This window comes from Bolinopsis microptera, chromosome 1 (assembly GCF_026151205.1).
Source record: "Bolinopsis microptera isolate Bmic1 chromosome 1, MBARI_Bmic_1.0, whole genome shotgun sequence".
Lineage (NCBI taxonomy): Eukaryota > Metazoa > Ctenophora > Tentaculata > Lobata > Bolinopsidae > Bolinopsis > Bolinopsis microptera.
In genome coordinates, this window is record NC_087072.1 from 7,211,136 (window position 1) to 7,236,578 (window position 25,443).

The 25,443-nt window shown below is 37.4% G+C and overlaps 2 protein-coding genes across 2 annotated transcripts; one reads left to right on the plus strand and one right to left on the minus strand.

Moving 5' to 3' along the window:
* Positions 1 to 1,125: 1,125 nt before the first annotated feature.
* On the plus strand, positions 1,126 to 10,771 carry LOC134811118 (solute carrier family 35 member G1-like). The gene is made up of 5 exons (XM_063817890.1): positions 1,126 to 1,404; positions 2,408 to 2,492; positions 5,461 to 5,627; positions 9,892 to 10,013; positions 10,696 to 10,771. The coding sequence occupies exons 1-5, from the start codon at positions 1,126 to 1,128 to the stop codon at positions 10,769 to 10,771; spliced, it is 729 nt and encodes a 242-aa protein (XP_063673960.1).
* Positions 10,772 to 22,886: 12,115 nt separating this feature from the next.
* On the minus strand, positions 22,887 to 23,663 carry LOC134819521 (protein SLC31A2-like). The gene has a single exon (XM_063829492.1). The coding sequence runs from the start codon at positions 23,634 to 23,636 to the stop codon at positions 23,103 to 23,105; it is 534 nt and encodes a 177-aa protein (XP_063685562.1). The 5' UTR covers positions 23,637 to 23,663; the 3' UTR covers positions 22,887 to 23,102.
* Positions 23,664 to 25,443: the final 1,780 nt, after the last annotated feature.

The following is a 25,443-nucleotide window of genomic DNA, read 5'->3' on the forward strand; positions in this document are numbered from 1 at the left end:
TGTTGGAGTTTTCACAAATCATGTATTAGTTATTTACTAATGACTCCTAAAGTGAGCGTTTTTGAGTATATGATGTGCATAAGTCGGCAATTGCGAACAATTTGCTGTTTGCAACTGACCCATTGACCTTTAAATTAAAGAAACCGTAATTTTGAAAAATTACCATTTCGTAAGACACAAATATGCTGCTGGACTGGCCCATTAAAAGAGATGCCCAATAAAGTAGATCATTCTCCAATTTTTGTAGGTGTTTCTGGACACAAAGTGAGTCATCTTACATCTTGTGACAAATGCTGTGTTGTTCATGAGTCTTTAAGACCTTTCTAGTTAACAGTCCAATAGCCCATTTGTGAATATTGTCATTGTTTGCTCGACAAAAATCCGTTTTTCAGCCACATTTCCGAAAATAAGCCTTTTAGGGTATATGTTGCTTCATAAGTTGTATATAAATGTGGCTATTAGGCACATTTTGTTGTATCAGAATAGTCTCTACGACCTTCCTAGGCGGAAATGCCAAAAATCACGGAAATTATGAACTGCGTCAAGCCAAAAACCGTTTTTCGGCCATATTTCCGAAACAAAGCATTTTAAGGTATATGTTGCTTCATAAGTTGTTTATAAATGTGGCTATTAGGCACATTTTGGTGTATCGGAATAGTCTTTAAGACCTTCCTGGGCTGAAATACAATAATTCGAGTGACCGCGAAACCCTGAAAAAGGGTGTGGCCGAAAACGCCCTCATTGCATGTATTTCAACCTTGCCATGAAGTCCAAATGTTTTAAGAATCATCTAGAGAGGTGATAACCGTCGAGAAATCGCTTTTAACACGAAAAGCTAACGAGATTCCGTTTCGTCTCGGACTATTAGGCTGATAGAAGGAAAACTATTGATACTTCTGGCTAGTATAATTAATGTGAATGCATATTCTCTGAACAAGCATGTATGACACATGCCTGTGGGACAGTTCTCCTCATCAGTGTTCACATTTTCTTTCTTGTTCTTACTTCCAGTCCTATTTTTCAGAGAAAAGAAAGTTAGTTTCCATGGTAAAGCGAAGTTCGTGCTCACTAGAGCTTTCTTTGGTGCTATAGGTGGAATTTTTTAAATACTGGGCAGCCATAGAAATGGATTGCGGTGATGGTGTGGCCCTTAATTCATTATCTCCCATCTTCGTGGCTTTGTTCTCCCGAGTCCTCTGGAAAGAGAAATTGAGTATCTTCACTCCAGTTGCCCTATTTATCGGTTTAACAGGTGTTGTTCTTGTTGTAAAGCCGACTTTTTTGTTTGGCATTTTGGTGGAGTCACAAGTAAAGGAATTTAACCCGTTCATGAAGTTGGTTCCTATAGCTGGTGGCATTATCTATGGATTTGCGTTCAGTTGCATGAGAAAAGTTGGTACCAAGGTTAGCTCCATATTAGTCTCACTGCTTGTGTCAATAATTGTTGTTCCGGATGGGATTATATTTCAACTGATCTATGAGGATAAGTTTGTTCTTCCTGGGTGTTTTACAGATAGGTTGGTCATCTTTCATGTCCAAACAAGGGCTCACTCATGTCCAAACAAGGGCTCACCATCCTTTAAGCCTTCCTGTGTAAATTGCAAGAAATCTAAGAGAACTGATGAGCAATACACACACTCAGCTACAGACAGAACATGCCCTACCTATGTGTCTGAACAACATAAGCTTAAGAAATCAATTTCATATTACACTTCAAAAACTGGTGAAGAACAAGACTGGAGTTAAAATCCTAAGTATGAAGTGTGCAAGCTGGAATGTACGCTCCCTCAACAACAAAGTCGAGCATGTTATGAACTTTTTAGAAGATAACGACATTTCTCTTTTCTTTGTTACAGAAACATGGCTGACTGATGCAAACAACAACACCACTGCAAAAATAAAAGACCACGGGTATAAACTTTACCAAATGCATCGCAAGAATAAATGAGGTGGAGGTGTTGCCATAATCTACAAATCATGTGTTCGGCTAGTCAAAGTTTTTGCCAACAATGATGGATCATTTGAGGCAATTAACGCTAAACTGAAACTGTTTGATGGGTCTGTCGTTTTCTGCTCCTGCATCTATCGTCCACCTGGGCCCTTGGGAAGGTTCCTGTCTGATTTTGAAGACTTCTTGACTGAAGTATTTTCAAAATACAAGCATTTCTTGCTATGTGGAGATGTTAATATGCACCTAGATAGAATCTCTGCCCATGTGAGTGAGTGGAACACCATACTCTCATCTTTTGGACTCCATCAACTTGTCTCCTCGCCAACACATAAAAAAGGTCACATTCTTGATCCTGTCATTTCTTCACACAAGGTAGTAGATCATAATTCTGTTGAGGTGATACAAAACATGGTCAAAAGTTTCCCATCTTGTGACCACTATCCAATTTTATTTCAGCTTCATAAGCCTCCAGACATTGACAAATGTGAGAAAATCATACGTTTCAGAAAGATCAGAGACATCGATCAGGAGCTATTTAAAGGTGATTTATCAATTGCTCTTTCTGAGTTGGTCTTCGAAGAAAAGAGCTTCTGTGAAGTTGTTAATCAATTCAATAATGGATGCCAAAACATTCTCAATTTACATGCTCCAGAATATTCCAAAACCATCAAAGATATTCCCGTGCTGCTCCCTGGTTTGATGGCGATTACAAAGTTGCAAGAGTTGATAGAAGAAAGGCTGAGAAAGCCTGGAAAAAGTCAAGTCTTGAAATTGATCATTCTATCTTTGTTCATTTGCGAGAGCACTGTTCAGAGCTGACCCTCAAAAAGAAAAAGCTGTTCTTCTCTAATACTTTCCAAAAATACAAACACTCACAAAAGAGCCTTTACAAATTTGTGGACACTTTCCTGGATAAAGAAAAGAACCTCACATTGCCATCTTCAGAAGATCTCCAGGAAACAGTAAATGCCTTTAACCAGTATTTTACTGAAAAAATTGAGAAAATCAGATCATCATTTCCCAACACTACTGTGACTAATAGCTCTGCAAACTTCAATGGCCAGGTATTATCTGAATTTAGAAAAGCCACTATTTTTTAAGTAAGAGAATTGATCAAAGAATCTGGCATCAAAACCTCATCAATTGATCCATTACCTAAAGAACTCCTGTCAGAGCACCTTGAACTAATCCTCCCTACTCTCTGTGATATTATCAACGTTTCCCTTTCAACCGGAAGTATGGAGGGAATCAAACTAGCACATCTCACTCCCCTAATCAAAGGTGACTCCCTGGATACTGAGAATTTAAAGAATTATAGGCCCATCTCTAATCTTCCATTCATTGGTAAACTCATAGAGCGCTTTGTATCAAAATGCCTAAATGAACATCTAGCCAAGAACAATTTAGACATTGACCACCAGTCTGGTTACAAAAAGCATCACAGCACAGAAACACTCCTCATTACCATAGTCAATGACCTCCTTGTAGCCAGTAATGAAAATACTGCGACAGTTGTGATGCTTTTAGACCTAAGTGCTGCATTCGACACTGTTGATCACAGAAAATTAATCAACATATTGAAGTGTGAGATTGGGATCGAGGGAACTGCCTTAAAATGGTTTACCAGCTTCATCCATGGTCGTTGTCAAAAAGTAAAGATCGGTGACCTAGAATCTGAAGAAATTGTTATAAAATTTGGTGTCCCACAAGGCTCTGTCCTCGGCCCTGTTTTGTTCAATATCTACATCCGCTCAATATATTCGACTGTAAAATCAAAGCAATTCCTCATCCATGGCTATGCTGACGATCATCAGATTTACAAGTCATTTTCCACTCCTACAGAATATCACGTCCTGAGCGAAAACCTGCCCTCCTGCTTTCAAGAAATTGAGAGCTGGATGGCAGATCACTTCCTTCTACTAAATCCGACAAAAACTGAGATCATGGTTTTTGGTTCAAAACGTCTTTTGTCGGAGTTGGAAATTGGTGGTGTCTTCCTTAAACCTTCTGTCTGCATAAGACTTGTCAATGTTACTAAAAACCTTGGCTTCACATTGGACTCCACACTAACATTTAATCCTCAAATAAAGAAGCTCAAAGCTGCAAACTGCCACAAGATGCGAAACATTGCAAAAATGAAACCATTCCTCTCTGAAACTCAAATGCAAATCATCGTGCAATCTCTTATCATCAGTTCCCTTGACTACTGTAATGCACTTTACTTTGGAGCTAATCATTCTGTTTTGAAACAGCTACAATCTCTGCAAAACAGAGCATGCCGATTAGTCAAAGGTCTAAAGAAGAGAGAAGAAGTTGATCCCTACATAAAAGAACTTCATTGGCTCAAGGTACAAGAACGTATTGAATTTAAAATACTCCTGTTAACCTTCAAACTGCTCCATGGGCTAGCACCTTCATACCTGTCAAACCTTGTTAAGTACAATTCCAGTGGTGGAAGAGATGTGTCTCTTCATTGCCCCATAAACAGTCCACCCAGAGCCTTCTCTTCATCTGCTCCAAGATTATGGAACAATCTTCCTCAAGAAATTACGAAATGTGTAAACATCAAGGACTTTAAGGGAAAACTTAAAGCTCACCTGTTTAGAAAGTCCTTTGATTTGTACTGAGTAACTAATCCTTTATTGAAGGTTAAAATTTAATTAAAATGTTTATCTTATAGCAGGTCAATTTCACGCTTCAAATTAAATTATTTTAGGCTATTAGTTTTCAAGGATTTTTGGGCAACATTTAAGATAATAATCTTTTTTTTTTGCGTTTCACTGTGTCTGCCAACAAAATTGTAGTGTAGGTCGGAAAAGGAGGCTCTATCCTGGGACACCAACATTTTTTGGGTTGGCACCCGGGAGAAAGCTACCTTATTCTTTGTATTTTGTCTCAAGTACTAGAGCATCTTTTTCTTCTCTTTTTTACTGTCTCTACTTTTATGTTGCCCAGATTGTTTGGTATGACTCTATTGGATTTTCAGATATAATCTTTATCATCAGTTACTGTTCTGCAGTAAACTTCTTCAATCAATTTTTATTGTATATTGGAAACTTCAGATTGTTTGTATATTTGGAGTCTATAGAATTTCTATGGATTTTTTAAGGAATTTTTCTTGAGTTTTTATAGAATTTTTAATATATCAGGGAATTTCATTTTTATAAACCTGATTTTTAAATTTGTTAGGCTGTTGAGTTTCATACTGCGTTTTCTTGTAGTCATTATCCTTTCCTCTAGTCCTCTGTTAGAAAACCTGCTAACCCTTCTTGGATATCTGCTTGTTAGGTGCATCTGCCTTATTTAGTCACGTTATATTTTACAGTTTTTATCGCCTGTTTTCTGAACAGTTTCTTGTTCCACCTCCGTCTAAGGCAAAGATGCACACTCTCGTTAATTTAAGTATCATTTACAGCTGTGCATAAGGGTTAAATTTAAATTATTTAACCTTTTGGTGCTGTATAGAAATAACATTAATTTATTATTTATTATTATTATCTGTGTTGCAGGATTTGGTTTGTGTGCTGCTCTTCTCCTTTCAAATCGTGGATTGGCCATAGAGAAATCTGGTCCAGGGGTTCTCATCAGAAATTGTGATATAGTTGTTGCATATGCTATTCAGGTTGTGTTCTTTTACAGTATTCCTGATGTGCTGAGTGTTTGTGGAGCACTACTGGTAATTTCCAGTGCTGTCATAGTCACTGCGAACAAGCTGTTCTTCGAGAAATGTTGTAAATACGAGTTATTATTATTCCATTTATAATGTGGTAAACATAATTGGCAGAAATGTTGGTCCCAAGATTATCGGCCGATGTGAACATGGGGGGGTTGCTGCGATTAAAGAAATATCGCTACTTTCAATTAGCATGTAAGCGTTTTATATTAGGACGTTTTATTGTTCCAGATTATTAAAATTAGAGCTTTTGGTCCCTAGATAAGTTTTTCATGACTCCATTATTCATCGAACTTGAATATTGCACAATAATTAAATTTAAATTATTAGCTATCAAGATTTAATACTAATATTGTACAACATTATTAGTTTTCAACTAGCACATCACATTAGCACACAAATGAAAAATAATCCCAAAAATGTTCAATCTTCTGGTTGTTTGGATCGCCTATCCTACTTAACGTTATGTTATGAAATGTACGCGAAGGTTTGTTTCTTGCTTGCCGATACCATGGTGTTATATACCAAATACACAATATAGTCAAAACCTTCTGTTTTTAATACTATTTGTGTCAGATGATATTTGTACAGAAATTCCCCGAAATTTCCAAGGTTCTAATTATTATTAAATCACAAAGAATGAGCTATTGAAAACAGGTAGACGTCAAGCCCAAATTATCAAAATTACACAGATTTTTGTTAATTATTTAGCTACAGCCGTTTTTAAATAGCGATATCTCCGCAATCCAAAGTTTTTTCCAAGAGTTTGGCCGTGTGTTTCTGAGATCAGCAGCTAATCTATACAGTATACAATGATACCAAATATTTTAAAAATCCTGGATTTAACTAAATCTTTCCGTGTTTTCTGTATTTATTACTTTTTCTAAGGTAAATTTAATAATCTTAGTTTTTTCTGAATTTTTCGTCTGATAAAAAGTATTGATATAATAAATTGTAACCCACATTTTAATTATAGTTGTATTTATAGATATATTTTTTTACGTTTTTTGAATTTGATTAAAATATTTTTTTAAAAATGAATATGATGTAGTTACTTGAAACTTAAATGTGACAGCAGTCAGCTAATCTTTTTGAAGATTTTAGATTTGCATAAAATTGAATTTTACTCGATAGAAGCACTGAACCAGAACGTTCTTGAAAACATTTATTTCTAAAATATAACCTTTTATTTTTTTCTTGCAGTCCTTTTTATAACAATAATGAAGATAATTTTAATGAGGGGTAAAATTATAAGTGATGGTTTTTTGCACCCTTATTAAAATATTCTTTTGTATTGTGATACTTCAGTTAAATTAATGATTGTTTGGTGATTTTTCAGCTTAAAGGGTGAGTAAATGCGGTTTTACGACACATGTTTAGTGCTCTGTTATCCAAACAGTTTAATTAAGCAACAATTTAGTCGAAGTTTGAATCTATACTACTTCCTAACACCCACTAGCGCTAAAATAAAAAATGACTTAAGATGTCCAAGCGGGCCCCCTCCCCATTAGCAAGCGGCCAAGCAGCCTCAAATCCAACTCTGATTTGAACACTTGCACTGTGTTCTTGCTGTGTTTGTGTGTCTGTTACGTTTCTCCAAACTTTTATTGTTTATTTTCTTAGATTAATCTTTTATTCTTCCGATTAGCCACAAAACAAATATTTTGCTTGAAGTTTAACAGAAAGTCCATAAATAATATACAATTACACGTCAATGTCACGCAGTGAACCTCAAAATAAGGAAATTGGTAGCTTCAACAAGCCATTATAGTACTAGTCGTTTACCAGTAAAGCTATAGTCGTTACCAGTATGCTAATAGTTGTTACCGAATAGCTAATAGTCGTACCATATAGCTAATATCGTTTAACCATATGCTAATATCGTTACAGTATAGCTAATAGTATATTACTTATAGTATAGCGAATAGTTGTTACTAGTATAGCTAATAGTCGTTACCAGTTAAGCTAATAGTCCGTACCATTATTAGCTAAAAGTGTTAGGACCAGTATAGCTAATAGTCCCGTTTACAGTATAGCTAATAGTCGTTTACCCGTATAGCTAATAGTTGATACCAGTATAGCTAATAGTCCGTTGACCAGTATACTAATAGCTTACATATAGCTAATAGTCGTTACCAGTATAGCTAATAGTCGTTACCAGTATAGCAAATAGTTGTCTACCAGTATAGCTAATAGTCGTTACCAGTATAGCATATCGTTACAGTATAGCTAATAGTGGTTACCAGTATAGATAATAGTCGTTTACCAGTATAGCTAATAGTCCTTACCATATAGCTAATAGTCGTTAACCAGTATAGCTAATAGTTTCCTTACCAGTATAGCTAATAGTCGGTACAGTTATATCTAATAGTCGTTTTACCATTATAGCTAATAGTTAGTTACCATATAGCTAATAGTCTTTCCATATAGCTAATAGTCCGTTACCAGTATAGCTAATAACGTGGTTACCAGTATCGCTAATAGTCGTTACCAGTAGAGCTAATAGTTATACCATATAGCTAATAGTTGTTACCAGTATAGCTAATAGTTTATTACCAGTATAGCGAATAGTCGTATACCATAATAGCTAATATCGTTTACAGTATAGCTAATAGTTGTTACCATCAAACACAGTTCAATAGAATAAAATAAGACGGTAACTAAAACGAGAATACGGCAAAATATACATGTTAGGAATGATGAGGGCCAACAGTGAATTTTAAATTACATATAACTTAATAATAATAACATGCCGGCAAATTTGACCTAAGTTCTTATGCCGGAAAATCTTATAATAAGAGTACATAACATTTTGAACAAAATTAGGAAATCTGACGTGCCTAAAATAATCAAAATAAAGCACTATAAATCAATACACAAAGACTGAAATAACACGATAATTAATAGTAGGCAGTAAGAATGGGGGACCGCTTGATGTTTGACCGGGGGGCGCGAGAGGCGTGAGGGTAGAAGCAAGCGTATATCTTGAAGTAATTTGTGTGATAGAAAGTTCGTTTTTGATGTATATAACTTTTGGGCAATCATCTGCCTTCAAGAAGATAAATTTTTATAATAGACGACAGTCAAATCTCACATTTTACACAACCCCTTTAAACATCTTTCGTACCTTATCTCGTTGGAATTCAGTGCAAAAATTTTTTACGCTATTCAGCTAAAAATCAGTTACAAAATATGACAGCATCTCTAAAAGAATTTCTCACCTGGTTGGGGAAGTTGCCTTAAATCATAAATCCTTCTAACTTATCATTGTCTAGTATTAGGGTAGTAATATAGCACTAAACGCTGAAAAGATGTTGTTACGATCAAAAGTCCGAGAGTTTTTCCTCGCTACTGCCAGTGCTGAATGCCCGCCCCACAAACTACTGCGCTGCCCCAGATCATCCAAGCTCGCTGTAATTATCTGTTTTAACTTGTTATTATGCTGGTTCACTATAGTCATCTGATTATAAGATATGTCAGACAATTCCAGAATACCCTTATCTCGATCTCCGATAAGTGACGTCACTTACGACATTAAAATAACATCAACATAATATCAGCAATCGAGAAAATGGAGTAAGAAATATGAGTGGTGCAAGTCCATAGACACGAAGTTTCTGGCGTGGCAATGGAGAGATGGCACCCCATCTCTACACGGAGATATGCCCCAGACCAGCATTCAGGGATGAAGACAAAAATCAAATTGGAAGTCTCAAACTGATGCAATCGACAGGAATGCTAGACAAAACGTAAAAGAAACTTTGCTTGAAGCCGTTCGCGTTATCAGCTCTTAATTCTAAACATAATATCAACGTTTTGTAACCTTTATTTCTCATCATGTTTATGATAGATAGTAGATACACATAAAACAGATAAGTAAGACTAACAAAGATCTTCCCTCCATTACCACCGTACATGATTAATGGTGGCCTAGTTCAGGCATTGTCCCTGTACTTGGCAAAGTATACACTTACGGTCTTGCTCTGCTTCGGGACCCGTTCGTGACAAGTAAAACGCTGCTGCTGCCATCGAGATCCGATCTCGGAACTGTCCCTGAAGGTAATTGGATCCCAGTGGCCGTTGCAGTGTTATTATAATAATTTCTCTTCGTAAGTTTTTCGTCCTTATAATGTATATATATACTATATATATATATACTATATTATATATATATTATATTATATATAATATAATATATTATTAATGTATATATATTTATCTCTTATGACTGAGTTGAATTAAGCGCACTAAAACACTTTACTCACAGGAAAGAATGCTGTTTCACGTGCGAGGTAAGCCTCTGTTCATCACATCGACCCAGGCTGAGATTGACAAGTCAACGGCCGCAAATGTGTCCCAAATGCGAGACCCTCAAACTGATGCCGAGAGGTAATGTTAATTGTTTATGGACTTATTTTTTAAAAGGGCTATTTTCGTGTTTTGTAGCTGTCTTGAGCTATTAGTGCACAATCACTCAGGGCTTCAATTAATAATTAAGGGGCCGGACCTGGCTGGGAGTCTGAATTTAAGAGCTACAGACAAATTGATTGGATTTTCATGACATTTCTCAGAGAGAAGGATGATTTTCTATAATTTTAAATTTAAGCGTTATAAGCACCAATACCCCTACCAAAATCATAACAAATAAATCATTTGATGCATAACCCAACACAAAGTAAGGGATTGGCGGTACACCTATTCTCTATTACTAAAACCCGTGTATTGTCAGGTGTGGTGAAACGAGAATTTTCTAATCTTCTGGAGTGTGTACACAGCTGGGTTGTGGTTCCCATCTCTCATGCTGGGATTGAAGATATTACTGCCTTGTCATGTGCTCATTACGACACCATTGTGAATTATAAGAAGGTCGATCTTGTGATTGTTTTTATGCCGTAAAAATAGTGAACGTGTTATTTTTTATCCGTTATCTTGCCAGGTGCTTAATATGTACAGTAATTTTACCAATTTGTAACACAACTAGCCCAATACTTAGAAAGTACAGTCGTTTGATCACAATCTGTGTAAACCAGCAAAATAAAAAACGTTTACTCATACCACTGTTTTTTTTCAGATGCGCCCGAATAAAGAATGGACCAGCGCCCCTCAATTTAGAGGTTCCAAAACACGAATTCATCACGAAGATATAGTGTAACATCGGTAAAGAAGATAATAAAGACGCTCCCGTTCTTTATTTTCGCTTTTTTAAACTACTAAAGCTCAAATCTACCTGAGGCCCGACCCTATACATGGAAGATTTCGGAGAACTTATTTTGAGATTTTTTTAGTATGATTCCCGCGACAGAGTTCTTGTTTCCTTACGTGGCCTAACTGACAAATGAAATGGAATTATTGATTAACTTTAATTCGGAAATAGATTGTGATTGTACATTATACTGCGGAATTTTCAGTTTTGTACATTGGAAAACTTCGTCCATCAATTTGTTATTAAAAGACACATAGCACGGTTCCCAGAGACTCATTTGTCATGAAATCAAATCAATCAAATGATTAAGACATATCTCAAGAGTCAATAAATATCTGTAAAACTGTAAGAATAATGGAGTGAAATAGCAATCAATATTTATTAGTTACGTTAGACGAGTTCGTAATCATGTAATGAACCTATTTTTCAAAAGAGTGATATCTTGAAAAAATACATTTGTGCTTGTTCTTCTTTTCCTAATAATTACACCTCAGTTACAATAGGAACACAACTGCTGTTTTAAACATATCTCCATCCATGTCCACATAGTTGTGAAAGAATAGTCCGGAATTGCTCACTTCCGCGTAGGCCGCAAAAGACAACGATAAGTCGAAAAATGTGACACTGTTGCGATCCTTATAAGTGGGCGTCCATCAGTTTCTTACAGCGCGGCTCACCCACAAGCGCCCGGCAACAGCCAACGAGCTATACCTTCCAAATTGCGATCCGGCGTAGGTGGTCCTCTCCAGGTTTGTCCTCGGTGTCATTTGATATGCCGCCCTCACCGCCTACGTGGTAAGTCGGACGAATAGATCTCGTTCTGTTGATCTGAACAAAACCCTTGTTCTCCTTCATCTGTGATATTCCAACACTGTTCAGCGCTCACTACCTCTTGCATAGGTTCAAGGTGTCTGTTGACTAATGGGCTCGATCCTCAGTAGAAGTACCTTCAATTTTATCCTTGTTACGAAAACGTTTTTGCAAAAATGCACTTAATTTATCTTACTTTTCATCATAGAAGTCCTATCAATCCATACACCAATACCGATAACCGGCACTTTTTAAGGTAAGCTTGTCTTGTCTGACCGGAGCAGATAATCCTTCCAGTAATTTTACATGACTACTTTCTTCGTAAATGTCATTAAAATGTTGTGTCAGAAGAATCCCCAATCAAAATAAACTATCATCTCATCATAAATAATGTGCACCATTATTCACGTCTAACCTTGTTTTGCGTAAATGCAACAAACTCATATTATCGCTTAGGCTCATCAAACCAGGAACAACCAAATGTACCTAAAATTCGTTGTCAAGCACAATCGCTTCAAATAATATGTAGTTTTGATTTCACCAGCTCAATCACCGATTTTTTACATAACGTAACGACTGGCATTTAACTTTTTCTTATATAAATACTTATTGATAGTAAACCAGCCCCTAATTAATAATGACTGATCATTTTCTAGATAGAGCTGCTATAAGAAGGGGCAACAAAAACACATCGGGTCATAATCATGTTAGATATTACGTTCGAGAAAACTGGAATTTGTCATGATGAAAACATGGTGACAATCCTCTATTTGATAATGAACGTGACCAGTATTATATTTGATCGTAACTATTAACTGGATAGGGGAAGCCCGTCGCGTCCGCGTCATATAGTCGGAACTCTTGCGACAGTCTCAATAATTGGATAATAAAAATTACGCACATTATGATTTGATGAGGCTAAATAGTTCTGTAAATGATACGGAATTAAACTGCAATTTATCATGATACTAAAATGTTATGTTAACCTCGACCAATATGTAATTAGATATAAGCCATAGAGTGACCAATTTGGTTAACTCGTCCCCTTGAAACCTATAAAGTAAAATAAACTCATTTTCAGGGGTTAACTGAAAACTATAAGTTCAAGCATAATTACCTACGCATAAAGCAGCAATCTCCCATTTGTTATCAGCTGACCTGTTATAGTATTACTATAACAGTTAAACTATATCAAAGTCAGGAAGCCCTGGCTTTTAACCTGATTTATTTGTGGAGTAAATTTTCGTCAGTTCAGAAGAAATTAGAATTAAGAAAAAAAATTGTAAACCGATATTTAATTCACGCCTTTAAATTAAACAAGATTTCGTTTTTAATTGAGCATCCGGCTTAACGTAATATTGTATAATCATGTCGACTAACAATTACAAGATGGATCAAAATTAACACAACGTACAGATGGCCCACGTCGATATACCCGACTCCTAATTATTCGAAACATAAAAACTGTGTGAGTCAACCTACCAAATATTTACAAAACTATTTTTCAATGTTGCAGTCGTTTTCATTTAACGATCAATCGAGAAGCACAAAAAGATCAATAAAACGCTCGCCATGTGCTCTAGCTGTCGAATTGATCACGTGAAAAACACAATTAGTTTTAATGGCATTGAGCGTAAACAGAGACAAGTAGCTTTTCAAATAACTCCAAAAAAAATCAAAACCAACTCATTTAATCTGACATTATAACAGAAAGTCTACGGCGCAATTTAGAAGCATCAATAGAACACAGATGTCATTGACTTTTAACCAGTTTTTAATTTTAGTCTATATCTGTATGGGACGGTTGCTGGTACTGTAGAGTGAGATGTATGAGATTATTTCGATCAGAGCTTTCAATCTGAATCGCTATCAGAATTTCCAAGAAATCTTTCCAAACAGACACTGAGGTGTATAACTGTCAACACCTGATTTTACTCAATAAAACATTATGGTACTATGAAAAATTACATAGTTTCTGACGAGAAAAAGCTATGAATATGGTTGAAAAATTCAAGATCTTAAGTACCTGAATGACAGTAGCAACAGATTTAATGCACTGAATTTCGTTGTCCCTCCCCGCACTGCTCTGCCTACTGCCCTAATTGATTTCACGGAGCCACTACCTGATGGGGTCACAGTTAGCACTATCGGATATTTTAAAACAGACAGTATACTAAATAAATGTTGTATGTGAGAAATGGTGCATTGAGAAATAACGTACAAATTAGATGATTCACGCATGCCTGGATTATTTACGGTTTGGTTTTCCGAATTGTCTACTTACACTAGATTCACAAGAAACTGAGCATTCCTTTACGATCTAGAGGATTACATCTTGAAGCCTACATATTTTAAGATCCTGGTGGACAAAAACTGTGTTATCAAATGAGACCTCCGTTTTTAAATCACGATGATTCTTAGTGATTGTACATTATAATTAATAGAAAATTTAGTTATATCCAAAATGATTTTTCCTTATTATAAAGATACTCAATCCCAATACCAAAGTCACCTCATAATCCTCTCTCTCTAGGATTGAAGACCATAAGATGGTGAAGGTAGATGTACGTCGTACAGTGGCTATCATCATAGGACGCTGCTAGTCGCAATGCGTTCGTCATCCCTAGTGCACAACAGATTGATGAACTACAGGTTTGGCGATATTATCTACCTAATTGATCTGATATTTCGCCTTAACCTTTTAAATTTTAATTTTTCATTGTCACCAATTCTAATTAAAACTGAAAGTTTGAGATGAAATTAAGTATACCTGCAATGATGAGGTCTGTCTCGCTGATCAGTCAGGTCCATATGTAGTCATGGCGCAGGAACAAACTCGCCGATCTGACCCGTAGTCACTGAAATTGGTATTCCAGGTACTTTTGTTTTTCGTTCAGTAATCTCCAGTTTTCACCGAACTGACCAACATATCCCTCAACGATATCTTTCTATTGTTTAATACAAATAGCCAGTGGCAACACAGCTGTGTTGAATTTTTTTCTTACCTGTCATGATATAGACCCTTTGTTAGGTGTGAATTTTAATTATGTCACGATGGAACCATTATCAATCTTTAAGGAACCGCTGCATGTCCGGTTCCCCGTTCCTCATCATTTGTCGAAATGAATCTAAAGGGGAACTGGTGATTGAATCTCTTAAAACTTAATATTTTAAAACTTCAACTCAATTTTTGCAGTGTATTTGCACTTAAACTTTAAGGTTTTAACTGAGTTGATTGATCAAAGTCTGACCTGTTTTCACAATGAAAGAAAGTTGTAGGGCAAATCTATTCCTGAAATAAATCCAAGTTTAGAGTGCTAGCAATTTGTGTAATTATAATCGACAATTTATATGATTGAAAATGTCTTTGCTTCTTTAAACCTTTGTAGTCCATCAACAGAACTAAACTAATATCCGACTTCACTCACTGTATTTTCCAAAGGAAGCGTTGTCTTAGCACAACCATCTGTGACAATGCGTCTTTATTGATTTGGTGGTTTCTCATAGTAACCCCGACTTTGATCATCGTCCCTCATCAGCATCTCCGTTTCTCTCCGTTTCAGCTTCTGTAGCGGCCTCCGTTGCTGTCAGGTTGTCGCTGATGTTTCCGGCAGCGGCTCAGTTTCAGCTTCTTCTGTTGTATTTTGTGCTAAGGCTTCTGTTAGATTCGTTACAGATGGTTCTGGGTCCTCTACTTGCCTCTTCCTCTACTGCCTCTTCTTCTTCCTCTGCAGCCTCGTCTTCTTCTGCGTCTCCTCTTCTCAACTCCCGCTTTCTTCTTTCTCAACCTCTTCTTCAACTTCCGCTTCTCCGATTTCACTTCGTGAAGGTGAAGACGCTTGGTGTTTCGGGCCACTGAAAATAGTCAATAAGTTTGGTGCTTTACAATACATATTATGTAAGTAACTCTCGAGCTCCTGATCACGAAAGTAAAAATAAGTAGACTGCATTTTTATATCATAGGTGAACTGTGAACTGGTGAAGTAGTAGGCATAATATAGCTGTGAAAAAATCAATATGGTAGCCTACCTTCGACGGGGCCAACTGGTGAACTGTCGATCATGATACCATCGTATTCTGTACTGGCAATGTTCTTACCAAATGTTGTCATACAGACCGTCATGTTCTGGCCAGTATCTGTGGGTACTCTGACGGACTGACTATCCCCTGAGATTAAGCCGGGTCAGGCTCTGTATAAGTTCATTTTTATATCATTGTGCCGCAAAAAAGAAAAAACAGGAAACAGCCCGACTGATCCAATCTTAGACAAAATACTGACCTGAAGGGTGCACGTTGATCGGATCCATAGACTGCTGTTCTACGACCATCTTCCAGAAGTGACGTTAGTATGTGGTAAAGGAGTCTGAGCACAATGTACACTCACTGTCCCTTCCAAGCCGTTTAGGTAGCGTGCGTTGTAGAAATCATCTAGGGGATCGGCACTTTGCCGAGACTTTACACGTGATAATGTCGTACGGGACTTAATCCCCTGATAAAAACATGGTTCATGTGTCCTGCAGTGAGAAACCTAATTGACTATCAGATTTATTTAGATTATAAGTTCCGAAAATGGTTACTATGGTACTAAGGTTACTAGGTACTATGGTTACTATACTTGCCCCCGCTTTGTTTTTCTTCCTGTTGTAAGTTGCCAGAGCAATGGGATTTTTGTTGCATCGAGTCGTGCATGGGAATTAAATTGAACTCTGGCTTCCACCTTGCTATACCACCGTTGTAAATATATCCGCCTGGGTTCACGTGTTGTCTGTGTCTGTTTAAGTTTTTCAAATTTATACACAAATAACTTATAAGGATTGCAAATTATTCAATGCCATGATGAGGATATTAAATATGCAATCCTTGAAAGAGGATATGATTTACTAATGTATTAATTATTTAAACATTAATAGTCACATACCCTTTTTGAGAACTCGTCATACATGACTGGCAGGCTGACTATCGGCTTTCTAATGGGCTCCGCAATATGTCTGCACTGACGCGAGTTTCCTCCTAGAAAAAAAAACTGTGATTGTCATTTGGAATATGTTACTGTCTTTTACACTAGTAATTCATTTGGATTCTGCTGCGTTATGTTTACTTTTTGTGTTTGATCGTCTAATATAGGTTAAATGAAACTGAACTTTCCCTCCTACCTTTGAACCTCCGCGCCTTCTAGTGAGGTACAGATGATAAGAAACATTATGAAGGTGACTACTCCCAATGCCAGCACTGCTATGAAAAGTATGTAGATCCCTGTTTCCTATCTGAAATAAAGGGTTTTAGTTTAGAGTTGGTATTTCAGTTCACGTAGTTTTACAGAGTGAGCATACTCTAGGAAGTATGTGATTGATTGATCGTGTTGTAAAAGTTGGGAAAATTGAAAACACTGAACACTTACGTAAGAAACTGATACATTGTCACATGTAGGCCAGTTCAGAACACCGTTATTGCAGGTCAACTGAAAATATAGATTAAAAACCACCGTTTTTATATTTGATTTTATGAAGCGCTCTGAAATCAATGTCCGAACCCGTGGTCCATCACAGTTGCATTACAGTTTATTAGATTACGGAGAAATTGCAGAAAGTAAAATTTTCTCATAACTAAAAATAACTTTTAACAAATAATTTTAAAATTGCTAAATAAATAAAAACATACGTGTGATAAATGAATAAAGTCACACCAACGACAGTAGTCTTGTTCTCGTGTACGAGCTGTTCGTTTGTGGTGACAGTTGGTATAACATCACGTTATCAGGTACTTTGTCGAGGTACACGTCGCGTAGCAGTGGGGAGCCTTCCTTCAGAACACTTGTACCTGGGAGTCGTAACTAGGGTACTGGTATAAACTAGGTACTGGTATCTAGTACTGGTAACTATGGTACTTGTAACTAGATAACTGGTAACTAGGGTACGGGAACTAGGGTACTGGTAACTAGGGAGTTGTAACTAGGGTAACTGGTAACTAAGGTCTGGAACAAGGGTACTGGTAACTAGGGTACTGGTACAGGGTACTGGTATACATGGGTACTGGAACTAGGAACTGGTAACAAGGGTAGTGAAACTAGGATACTGGTAACTAGGTTACTGGTAACCTAGGTAATGGTAACTAGGGAGTACTGGTAACTAGGGTTACTGTACCTAGGGTACTGTAACTAGGTACTGTAACTAGGTACTGGTAAATAGGGAACTGGAACTAGGGTACTGGAACTAGGGTACTGGTAACTAGGGACGGTAACTAGGGTACTGGAAACTAGGGTACAGGTCACTAGGGTACTGGTAACTAGGAATTGGTAACTAGGGTACAGGAACTAGGGTACTGGTAACTAGGGTACTGGTATCTAGGGGACTGGTAACTAGGTACTGGTAACTAGGGTGCTTGTGATTACGGTGTGTAAATATGTATAAATGTAGATGTACAAGTGTAGGTGTATACTGTATATGTGTATAAAGGACGTTGAGGTAAGAGATGTGTATATTTATAAATAAAGTGCAAGAAAACTGCGTCTGTGTGAAACTTTTACGTAAAATGATGCAATAATCCCTCAATCAAAACCCAGTGTTACACGCTGCTACTGGAAACTTATTATACATTCCCATCTTCAACATCCTCACAGTCACCCAGTTCCCAAACATCAGAACGTCACTCACCAAGTATCAGAGCCGTAGCGAGGGAGTGTTCAGGCTTACACTCCACCTGGATGATAGTACTGCTGGTTACACTCCACCCCTGGGCCGGTTCCTCTGTCCCGTTATTTGTCTTCTTTACCGTACACTTGGAGATACAGTCCGAGCTGGCCGTGCTCCGGTCTTGGAACGTAGTTAGTGCTGTGGGGGAGATGGGGTGAGGGTTTTTCAGCTTCTTCAATAGAAGGTCTGGTGGCCTCGCTATTCGAACGTTGGCCAAAAAACTATGGTCAGTCAACGAGTGAACGAGAGCAGTAAGTTAGCCCGAAGATTTCCTGCTGAATATTAATTGTTGTTTACTCACGTTTAGGACACTCCACACACGTGCTCTCACCCTCCTTGTCCGCAAAGGACCCGATAGGGCACCGGTCACACCTTAGAGTTTGGGAGTTTTGAAAGTAGCCTTCCGGGCACTCGCTGCAGAAATCACCGATCTGGGATATTATATTGTAATTAATTATTTATTTAATAACTTATAAACGTCTGAAAACAATTGGAGATATGGAATGAGATTACCTCGTTTGCCCAGTTACCCAGTATGATAAATGGTATTAGAAGTCTAAGGAAGTGAGACGACGATATATCAGGATACTTAGTTGTCTCACTTCGTATAATTTGTAATTCTTCAGAATAGCACTCCTTTAGAATAACGTCAGTAAACTGAAGTATAGTTAAGTTTGAAACTTACTTTACCGGATCCTGATGGACAGACAAATTCCACTTCACTCAGGTAATTTTCCTTGTTTGCCCTGTACGAAATTGCACCTGTCGTGTGTGTAGTGATTAAAATAACAGTGTCGAACCGAATTAATACAAGCATTTAGGACCTTACCTTGCCGTGTAGTGTGGTTCCTATATTTTATTATCTTTTAAGTGGCTGATTTCGTTATCTTTATTCCCGTTTCATATGTTAGGGAAAGAATGGAGAGGATCTGATGTTTTACCCTGTGAACGTTTCTTCCATATCTTCTGCTAGCTCTATGGACAGAGTGAACGCACCTGTCAGCTATAAACATACGAATATCGCCTGAAATATAACCTATTATTTATCATAGAAGTGTACACAAGTCGGTTTGAGTTCGAAAGCTTGATGTTTGACCTTTATAGGCATGTTGAGATAGTCGATGGAGGAATAGTTAATCGATAGATTCCGTCATGTTGCTTACTTGGAAAATGTCTTCATAGTGACAGTGTCATCGAAAGCTTTGTTCGAGGAAATTTTAAGCATCAGTTATGTTTTAATTTCTCTTCATCATATAGCCCAAAAACGATACTTTTTACCGCATCAAAAAATTTCAATCACAACCAAAGTTATAAGTTATATATAGGTATATAGCGTCATAATAATAATAATAATAACAGTTCCCAAGGCAGATGATGGGTATAGCGGACCCGTTAACCTCTTGGAACTGGCTCACTCAACAAGACTTGAAGAAGGAGACAGAAGGATTGTTGATAGCAGCCCAAGACCAAGCACTTAGGACGAATTATGTGAAGCACAGGATTGACAAAACACCTGGCTCTTCTCCCCTCTGCAGACTCTGCAGAAATCATTACGAGACAATAGACCACATACTGAATGGGTGCCCAAAACTTTCACAGACAGAATATAAGTGTCGGCATGACAAAGTAGCTGCCGCATTGCACTGGAGTCTGTGCAAGGAATACGGCTTCCCACGCAGTAAAAGGTGGTACGAACACCGGGCAGAGAAGGTGCTGGAGAACGAAAAAGTCAAGATATTGTGGGACTTCCATGTCCAGTCGGACCACGTTATCGAACACTGCAGACCGGATCTCCTCCTGGTAGACAAGGTAACCAACGCAGCAACTATCATTGACGTTGCAGTCCCAGGAGATACCCGGATCCTGGATAGAGAACAAGAAAAGATACTGAAATATCAAGACCTAAAAAGAGAAATTAAGAAGAACTGGAATTTACGAAAGGTCACAATCGTCCCTGTGGTGATAGGCGCATTAGGAACTATCACCATTAACTTTCGTAAACACCTCGACGCAGTCCACTGCAATCTGAGCATCTCTAATCTCCAGAAGACAGCTCTGCTTGGATCAGCCAGAATTCTCAGGATGGTCTTAGACATATTATCTTATTGAGAGTATAATACACTGTAGATATTCTATATTTAGTTTATTCTTCACTGGATACTGTAATAAACACTTTTTACCTGGTCCTCTTATATCTCTTCCCTTGCTATGCAAGCCCTGTCTCTTGTTTATACAATTTTTAACCCGTATATTGGGTAGACTGTGTATTTGTTTTGTATTTTATATTAAATACAGTTTTGTGTACAAGTAATTATTGTTATTTACTGGACTAAGGGGTATACATGTGTTGGAGTTTTTCTCTTATTCTTCTTCTCTTGCTCTGCAAGCCCTGATTCTTGTATAAACATGATGTTTGTTTAAATATTGTATATTCTTGTATTGATTGTGGTATTTTGTGGGTCAGATTCAGCAATACCCAATGGGTACTTGCTGAATCACTGTTTTATACACTCTGTAACCAGTCGATCCAGTCCCTGTGTTCCGTCCCTTGCCCTGCAAGCCCTGTTTCTTGATAATACAGCATTTATTTATCGTGTATTACATTGTAGTATGTAATAAACATTTGTAGTAGTGTAGGATTGTTTTAATTTCTTTTTGCTAGGTTTTATAATATTTATTTGTATAATTTGTGATTGTTTCTCCCGGTTTTCTTCCCTTGCGTAGCAAGCCCTGTCTCTTGTAAAAACAACCTCGAAAGATTTGTAGATACACATAGTCTCTACACCTTTACCCTCTGGTCCCTAGGGTCAGCTGATCCCGGGCCAGAGGAAAACTACCGACTGCCAAGGTTTGACGCCTAGGCAGTCGAGACCTCTTATTGAGACCCTTTATAATAATAATAATAATAATAGGATTATGGCCACATGGCCATCTCGACAAAACTTGAAACCCAACTGCACTCTACGCTATTGCAGTTCGCACAATATTATCAAAAATAAAAATGTTCCTATCCGGAACATTTAATGATTAATTATTTTTAGGACGTTAACATGTAGTTCTGAATTTAACAATCAAGAAACATTGATTCCTCGGTATTTAGCAATCAATGGGTTATTAGACATGAAATGTGCATATGAATCATGCTCACATGTATTTATTTTTGACATCAAGGTTTCGCTGAGATCCCAGAAGTGACCCTTTGACGATGCTCCACTCGCTATCAGTTCATTTTTATAACATTGAAGTCGAGCTTTGAATGCGTCTACTGAACTGGCTTCTTTAACCGAACTTGGTACTTTGTTCCAGTAATTGGCAACACGGTTACTGAGGACCTGATTTCCTCTTTTATCTTTTAGGATCTTGGTACCGCTACGTGATATCCTGAAAAGATCTTGTCCATAGTCCACTTTACCCGTCGTTATTTTAAAGGTTTCAATAAGATCACCCCTCATACGGCGCTCCAGTAGTGTTGTTAACTGGAGGATTCTCAGTCTCTCATCGTATGGTAGGATACCAATCCCGTCGATTATTCGTGTAAATTCTCTCTGAACGTCTTCTATCTTCTTAATAGTCCTCCAGTTTCCGTGCTCTGCTGGTAGATTCCACACTTGCACAGCGTATTCGATGTGAGGTCGAACTAGAGTTCTGTAGACATTTAGCATAACAAATTTGTTACGGCAGATCAAACTTCGTTTGATCCAGCCTATAACAGACTTTGCTTTTTTCACGGACTTATCTATATGATCACTCCAGTCCAGGTTTCTGGTAGTTAGAACTCCAAGATCCTTTTCTGCCTTCACTTGGGGGAGGCGTTCCCCATTCATGAAGTACTCGTGCATTGGATTGTTACGCCCAATATGTAGTACCTTACACTTGCCATCCTTCACATTGAATCTTAGGAGAGTAAATGTGAGCTAGTTGTGAAATTCTGATATTTCAATCGAGAATGACAGTCAATTGAATTATTGCCAGGCAATTAAAATGTTTAACTGCGCAAAGTTATTTGCGTAATTAGAAAACAACAATATTTTTGTTGATTGTGTGTGCGCGGCGTCATGTCAGCATTGTGTGTAGCTCTAGCGAATTTAGTATCGAAAAAAAAGTATCGATACTTTTTACTGCATCAAAATATTGCAATCACAAACAAAGTTATAAGAAGTCATAGCGTGAGCGTAAATGTGAGCTAGTTTTGAAATTATGATGTATCATACAGCATAACAACGCGCGTTGTTAATCTGTGGTTGCTCGCGCACGTGCATTTTTATCGTTGCTACGCAACAGCGCAGTAAACCTTTGCTTAAATAACGCCATTATTCTAACGATTATTTAACCTCACTTCCGACGTTAATTATAAAAAATCTAAAGCCTAAATCAAAATTCTAAGAATGCTATAGCCTATTCCTATCCTTTTTCTACAACCCTGCTAAAAATGGCGAGGTTTCAACTCCATTTGCGAGCTGGGTTTGGCATCACCAGAGGGTCATTTTGAGGTCGATTTTCGGTGTTTTTTCTTCTATGTCCCCGTTGCCGGGGAAATTTCGTCAAGTTTAAAATATAATATAGATAAAAAAGGGTGGTTTAAATAATTTAAAATATTTTTCACATTTCACGGCCATAACATTTTTAAATATTCGTGTAATTACCGCTTTAATCTATCCACGCGCCACATTTATCTCTCCCTCCTGGACGATTTATTGTTAACACTCAATCATCATCGATAACCAACACTTTATACATAAGCACACAAATATCCACCGCTGGTCAGTAAAGTCCCGCTCAGTTGCAGTGATCAGAGTTATCGAAAGAGTGCCTCTGAAACACCAGATACCCCAGTGCATCCCCTACAACAACCGCCAAAAACAACCACAAGTTGTACGTCATAACAACAAGCATGAGGAAGTAGCCAGCTGTAGTCTGCACTAACTGCAGGGAGGACTGCACCAGGTGGAGCCTCCAGTTGACCGCTCTCCCGGAGTTATCCACCTCGGTCACCCCCTCAGTTTCCTCAATAGCACCATACCCCGCACTTCCTGTGCTGTTTCTGGTGGTTCTGCTGAGGAATTTTATCACCACCCCCATCTCCACCCCACACTGACACGACTTGTTTAGAAAACCTCTGAAGTATTTTAGGCCCTGGTACAGGAACGCTGCTAGAGCCCAGAACAGTGATGTCAGGATGATCCCAGAGAGGGTCTTGATGTCCCAGATGTCGAATAAGACGGTGACTTTGGTGCTTATGTAGAATGTCATTTGCATCATCATCATGTCCATTTCCACTCCCGTTTTGTTGACACACTCACATGATTCCATACCAGCTTTTCGTGCTAGTCTCTCGGAACTAAACAAATAGTGGAGTTTATTTTGGGTTCATATAAAACTACTGAATAATAGTGTTCGTTCAATACTGATGGTTAGGATAATATCCGGTTGGAAGAGACAAGGACAAATGAAACAGGAAGTTAGGAATGTAGGCAAATTTTCGGCGCCAACGCCATCTTCAGGCTCAAATTATTTCTTATATAGTAGTGTTTTAATACTTTCAACACTACTATATAACAAATAATTTGAGCCTGAAGATGACGTTGACACCGAAAATTTGCCTACATTCCTAACTTCCTGTTTCATTTGTCCTTGTCTCTTCCAACCGGATATTATCCAACTATCAGTATTTCAATCATGAGACTACTGCATCATTTGATGTTCGTTCAATGGTAAACTTAATTCAAGCGACACTGCTAAAGCCTACTTAGCGCACTAGAGTATAGATCTGCGTTAACAAAGTCAAAACTAATTAAACCATGCTAAAGCTTTAGGCTTTAATAAACGTTTCTTTCTCCGGGAAAACATAACAGTCCTGTTGTTACATGGACTAGACTGTTATATCTATATACATGTTATATAAACGCAACAAAATTTACAGATCAGTTTTTCAATCTCGGGCCGATGTAAAACTAATTAACGAAACAATACAAACTAGGTGCACTGCACAGTCAATGATTTGTAGTTTAAAAGTTTAATATTCCAAAGTGGAAGAACAGAAGAAATTTGTCAGTTACTCATGAGTTGAAACAATTGTATTAGCAATTAGATAATAGATAGTGAATGTTGGAAATGTGTGTAGGCAATGGCTATAAGGTGCAGCATTTATATATTGTGTTGGTACATGGTCTACACGCTTATAAAATTATCAGAGGAAAATACATCGAATAATAGTGATCGCGATGTAATGTTGATATTACAACAACTTTTATCGAACGTTAAATAAAACTGACACAAAAGATCAGGGACTGAGGGACACTATACTAAGTCTCATGGTAAAATGGTAAAAAGGAGCTGGAACATATTAATGCCAACAGTTCCCTAGCATTGTATTGATCTCAATCTTAGATCATTGTTACTTATATTTTATTAGCTTGTCTTTATTTTGGGTCCGTTTCGTTAAACAAAGCAAGCCAGACTTATACTGTACCTTAATTAATAAGCCTTTATCAACCGGTTGACAAACCAAACTTGTGTCACCAGTTATAAAGTTATGCAATAGCAACGACTACATGTACAACTACAAGAAATTCTGGAAAAGGAGAACACAATATGAAATATTTTCGATGAGGTTGTATCGCTGTTGAATAACTACAATCTGCAAAATCATACACATTTGTAAAATTTCGGAGTTATCATAGCAACCGTTATTATACTCATGTTTTGGGATATTATACCTCGTAACAGTACCTCAGCAGGTATAGGACACGAGGGCGGATCACATGATACTCACTATAACATAGAAATGAGGGCGGAAACAAACACTAGGTCCCAAATGATGAACTAGTAATAAACCTTTTGCATTACACAATTTTCTAAGCCTCAACCTACTTTTATACACGATAATATTCTGGAATCTGATCAACTGTTTCCATACGAAGAGATTACACTTTTAAACGTAAGAAGATGATAAGGTTCTATAATTTTAAGTTAACATTGTGTTCTTAATTGAGTACATCGAAAGCACGTGTAATCCTATGTTTAACCAGTAAAGTCTTATCAGATGTTATCAAATTATTTAATATGGCTAAATTATGTTAGCAGCTTAATTAAATTTATTAGCGTGTTAAAAGTAAGT